At 32.6% G+C, this 6,138-nt stretch overlaps 1 protein-coding gene across 1 annotated transcript; it reads left to right on the top strand.

Moving 5' to 3' along the window:
* Positions 1–549: 549 nt before the first annotated feature.
* Positions 550–1,595, top strand: LOC114389062 (pathogenesis-related genes transcriptional activator PTI6-like). Its single transcript, XM_028349655.1, has one exon. The coding sequence runs from the start codon at positions 580–582 to the stop codon at positions 1,402–1,404; it is 825 nt and encodes a 274-aa protein (XP_028205456.1). The 5' UTR covers positions 550–579; the 3' UTR covers positions 1,405–1,595.
* Positions 1,596–6,138: the final 4,543 nt, after the last annotated feature.

Below are 6,138 nucleotides of genomic sequence, written 5' to 3'. Positions count from 1 at the left end.
AAAATTTATTTTGTATTGTTTATTTCATGACAACAGCTAGCAGTGAGGATTAGGACTAAATGAGTATTGACTTCAAAACCATTAGTTTTTTTTTGGTAAAAAATCATTAGGCTTAAAAGCAAATAAAAATAATTAATGATGATACGAAAAACCGAGATTTCCTTGGTGGCCAAGCTTAAAATTAAAAATCATAGAATCAATTAAATCGACAACTTTCAATATTAAATGGTATCTCTAATAAATCAAGTTTGGCGTTTTAATTTAGTACACACAAAAAGAACAACACAAAAATTGTTGGGGTAGTCTTAACAGCTTACTAAATAACGGATTCAAGTTTTTTTTTTTTTAAGTCATTAACAAATTTGGCCAAAAGTTTCCTCCAATTTTTTAGGAAATTAAGGTAATGATATTTATGAATATTTAATTCACTGATTTTTTTAAATAAAAAAAAAAAACAAAATCAGAGACAAAACTGGACCTAAAAACAGAACATGCTATAAAACAGAGATTCTGTTCTTTCAAAATTTCTCATCATCTCATGTTCTGTATTTCTTGGCCTTGGTTTTTTTTTTTGCTGCCATGGAGTGTGCGAGAAAAACCATCACCACCAAATTTATGAAATCATCCAAATTCTTCTCCAAAGTGGTTCGCATTTCGGTGACGGATCAAGATGCCACAGACTCCTCCAGTGATGAAGAGGCAGAACGTGTCAAAGTGAAGAAGATAGTGGTTAATGAAATTGTTTGTGTCAACAACAACAAAAAAAGACACAACAATGACAACAGTGGTTGTTGCTATTCAACCAAAGATAATGAAAGTCTCAAACAACAACCACAGCAAAGCCTTGTTCCATTAGGTGAGGAGGGCTACATGGACAGCAAACAAAGTCTCAAACAACACAAGTTTCGCGGTGTGCGGCAGCGGCCTTGGGGCCGGTGGGCCGCCGAGATAAGAGACCCTTTGAGGCGAACGCGGGTTTGGCTTGGCACCTTCGACACTGCTGAGGAGGCTGCTATGGTTTACGACAAAGCCGCTATTAAATTCAGAGGCGCTGAAGCTGTCACCAATTTCATCAAACCGCCACTGAAAGATGATGCCGTGTCTCTTGAAATATGTGAGAGTGTTGTTAGCGGAACGAGTTGTGCATGTGATTCACCCACTTCAGTTCTCGTCTTTCAGCCTTGGATGGAACCACCATTGTTGGAAGAAACCTTCAAAGAAGTTTTTAGTGGGTTAACTGATGGTTATGATGATGGTTTCTTGTTTTCCAATGATGCACTTTGTGATCAACCTCTTCCTACGACGTTTTCTAACGCTGATTGCATTATTCCATTGGATGAAGATTTTGAGTCATGTAAATGGGTTGTGGATAATTATTTCAGTGATGATACTTCATCGCAATGATGAGAAGTGAATTTCTAACAAACTGGGTTGGAAGAGAGTGAGAATTTTGGTGTCTGAGTAAGTGATAATTATTATGATGACTTTAGTTTCTGTGGAAAAATCTTTGTATTTAGTCTATGAAAAAAGATCTCTTTATCTTTGTTTTATGAAGAAATTTGTAAATAAGCAGACAACAGTGTTCTTAACTGTCATCTCCCAAGTTTTGATTTTTATTTTTGTTGTGAGATATTTTTCTTGAGGCATGGTGATACATTTTGCAAGGTTTTGCACCAACCATATTGCACTAAACTTTTAAACTGAATCCCCGTGTCAACTTCAATGGTTGGCCCCCTTAGGCACTTCATGACCACACATACTGCATCTTGGACTCTTGGCTTTTTTGTGTGTTGGATTGGATTGGATGATGGTCAACAAATAGCATTTTCTTTGGCAATTAAAAAAGTCCAATGTTGTGGTGTTATTATTGTTAGCCTAGTTATGCTAATATCACTTTCTAAAGTACCTTGCCATATTTGAAGGACCGCACAGAAGCCTCAATTAGAGGCATGCATTGTCACTTTGATTTTGGTACTTTCGAACATCGCATCTTCAAACAGAGGCATGCTAGTAAGTAGGTTTGATTCAAATGGGTCGAAATCCTTAAAAGTGTAATGACCAACTTAGTTAAAAGCTTCATAAAATTATAAAACTTGTGGAGTAGTTTAATCTTTGTAGTAAACATTTAGAAGCTTAACTGGTTTTAATTGACGAAAATTTTGATTTTCTTTAACTGAAGTTTGTATTCAAGCTCTTAAAATTTCCTCACATGAACAAAGTATTTGGGGTTTCACCCAATAGACATTACTGATAAACGTTCTAATTCTGTGGCTATACTGAAAAGGTGTTTACAAAAAAGGCCAATTACATGCTTCTATCATTAATTTGGTTTTGATATTTTTTATTTGTTTTAGAACACATACCCAGGCATGCAAATTGGTCTGATTTGGATATCATTCAGTTCACATATATGACAGTCATATATATACATGCATCTGACAAAGAAAAAGTTCCCTCTCTGCAATTCTTGCACACCAATCCCTTTTTTTTGCAGAACGTTGACCAAGCTTTGAAACACCACTCTCCCTTTGTCCATAACAAGCAAGTTGTTGCAATTTCATGAAGAAAGCAACATTGCACAATCTTTCAATTTAAAAACAAATAAAGACAACAGCTACCTCTAGACTCTTAGCTCACCCTCTCCAATGTGTTTTTATCTGAAGAAATTAAGATTTTGTGGTTTCTAGAGTCTTGGACAGAACGCACGGATATGTATATTAAAGCAGGTGCAGTAACTATTTAAGGGTCAAGGCACAATTAGTATAATTCTCTCTCTAATGTTTTTCAAATGAAGGACTTTTGCCAAAGGTGATATATAGAGAATCATAGTGTGTTGATACAAATGATTCATTAATATTTCACAAAATTGTTTTGACAAATGTTAATCAGTATCTTGAGAATATTGGTTAAAAAACTTAAAACAAAATTTTTTATTAAAAAAAATTATATCATCCATATTTTTTTACATTCTCCTGTAATTTTTATAATAAATATATTTTTTTAGTTTCTTAACACTAGTTAACAAGACCCAATTCCTTTTTCCTGGCTGGTATGGTTTTCATTCACATAATACACCTTTTGTATCTTCAGTGACTACATTCCATACTTTGTCTTTTGTAAAGACGTACATGCACATGGAATTCTTCAAAAGATAACACGCATAATAGCAAAGCTGATACCTTTATCTTTTTGAAGATCACTCGAAATACGTACATTCTACCATGCGTAGAGGGCTTAGCTCCAAAAGAATTGCTAATGCACACAAGCCACTCAAATACGTTAAGAACCTTGAGAAAAGTGACTTTAACATATCCTCTTCAATAATAACCCATAATTAGAAAATTTGACTATCTGTGGAATTCTAAAGTATCTCAAGAAGTTTTGATGTTTTGGACAGTTTACGAGCTTAACTTTTGATTTGAGATTTAGTTACATTTTAAATTCTACTGCATTTTAACATACTTAAGCTAACAGTAACAGCAAAACATTTTACTTATTTAATTGCCAATGAAAATGCTATTTGTACCATTGCACACTACAAACATTGTACCCGAAAAAGCTAAAAGTCCAACATGCAGTGTATATGTGTGGCTGTGAAGTGCCTAAAGTGGCCAACCTTTGAACTTGAAACGTGGACTCAACTTTAAGCTTAGTACTTGGTTGGTCCAAAATTGCACAACGTATGTCAATGCCTGGTGAAAAATATCCCACAAAAATATCAAAACATGGGAGTTAAAAACACCATAATTTGCTTAGTTACAAATACATTGTGAAGAAGGATATAGAAGCAATTTTTTGAATAAACTATAAATACAATTTTTGTTTTTTCCATATATATAAAGCCATAAATTAACCCACAGTCCTCTCAAGGAGACTGAAATACTCACTCAGAAACATAATATGAATCATTTGATAAACTAGGCAAAAGAATTTCACCCTAGTTAGAACTCAACAGTCCAGCGAGCTCCAATTCCACGTCCCCTGTCAAAAGCCCATCGACGCAAGCGAAGTTGCAAGGCCCATCGACGCCACCATTGGTGGCGGCCTAAGGTCTGATGTCGCGGTCGCTAGTGGATGACCAGCGTCGGGAATCGACGTCGAGGCAACAGAGGGCGGTGGAGGTGAAGGGACGTGAAAGGAGAAATGTGAGAGTGTAAAAACAAAAACGACAATTAATAAACCATTTTTTATTGCTTCTCAAATGGGGTAAAATCAGTTTTGAAAAGATGTAAAAAACCAACTCAAACTCATTTTTGCTGAGCATGTTTCCATTTTGAAATTGTATTTTAAAACAGAAAAAATAGTAACCAACAATCACCCCAAATGAAGCTAAGACGTTGTTTGGGGCTGGTTTTTAATTTCTTTTTCATATTATTTATTTATTTTATATGTATAAGATTATAATTTTATAATTTTTAATTACAAGTTAATAATTAAAATTATACTAAAATATCTAAATATATGTAATAAAATTATAAAATCATAATAAATAGTATTTTTTAATTAATTATAAAAATGTATATTCTTTATTCACTTTACTAAATAGTTATCATAAAAAAATTAGGAAAATAGTTTTCATTTATTTTAATTTTAGAAAAATGAATTTTAATTTTTTGAATTTATTGAAATATATAAAACATAACTTTAGGTATATAGTTATTATTTAACATTTGACTTTACAATCCGATTGTTGTTATTGTCTATATGTAAAATGAGAGCTATTTACCACAGGTTAGTTTTTAAATATTTTAATCAATTGAAAAAAATTAAAATTAAATTTTCTAATGTTCAAATAAATTTAAACTATTTACCTAAAGTGATAAAGATTATAGATTTTATCAATCAATCAATAAATGATACAAAATACAGTTGTTGTGTCTAAAGCATACGTGTCAAGATCTAATAAAAGGATGTCCCGTTTTTTCCTCAAGAGTTTTAAAAAGGAAGCATAATTTTTTTATTTGTCTTCTATTTTGCTTGTCGCTATTACCATGCCAGAATCGCTTCTCCTTTCCCTTTCTCTAGCTACTGAGATGTTTCCGGTTAACTAGGTGTCTCTTGCCTATTATATTCATATATCATTTATATAACTAAAAATGGAAATAAAAATTAAATGTATATTTATGATAATTATATACAAAAAATAAGTCACGAAATTTTAAATTACATTTCAGAGTGAATAGGCAATTTAGTCTCTGTACCCATTTTGCATATTAGTCTCTAACTTAATGTTAAATTCAAAATAGTCTCTATCTTTGCATAAATTTTATAAAATAATCATTCTGTTAAATTTTAAAGTAACATCGTTGGTGAGGTCAATTTTAGTATCACGTGAACTATCCAAACGTGACACTAAAGGATGACGTGACATGACACATGGACGTGCATCCTAAAAGATGCTACGATGATAACAAAACGAGTAAATAAAGGATGACGTCATTTGATGATAACAAAACAATAAATAGGATGCACGTCCACGTGTCATGCCTCATCATCCTTTAGTGTCACGTTGGATAGTCCACGTGACACTAAAATTGATCTCACTAACGACGTTACTTTAAAATTTAACGGAAGGACTATTTTGTAAAACTTATGCAAAGATAGAGATTATTTTGAATTTAACATTAAGTTAGAGACTAATATGCAAAATGGGTACAATCTCAAGGACTAAATTGCCTATTCACTCCTTAAAAAAGTAAAATATGAACAAATTTTTAGTCACTTGCTTGCCGTCTGTCACAATCTGTCTTCTTTTTAATTGTACTTTTGCAACCTTTGATTGGTGACTTAGGTCGTTGCATTTGGTTTGGCTTTGACACAACAAGTATACTCTTTAGTAAAAGTAAGCAACAAGTCTGTAATCTTGTTTACTTAGATTTTTATTTCTTATATTGATCTTGGTTATTGAATTCGTGGTTAGCTGAATCATTGTTATTTCTTTCTCTGAACTGATAGTACACTATGTTCTCTTCTATCTGATGCTTGATGTTGGTCATTTGGAAGTTGGAACTGATAAGATGGTTTTTAGTGCTTTCCAAATAAAGCAAATTGCTTTTTGCGCCCCTTTTAACTTACATTGCATAAATAAATATTAAACTGTAGAGTTTTGTGATCTATAGATCAAAATGAAAAAGGGTA

The sequence above is a fragment of the Glycine soja genome, chromosome 16, assembly GCF_004193775.1.
Source record: "Glycine soja cultivar W05 chromosome 16, ASM419377v2, whole genome shotgun sequence".
NCBI classification, from domain to species: domain Eukaryota; kingdom Viridiplantae; phylum Streptophyta; class Magnoliopsida; order Fabales; family Fabaceae; genus Glycine; species Glycine soja.
Note: the sequence above shows the minus strand (reverse complement) of the source record. Positions and strands in the feature narration are given on the sequence as shown.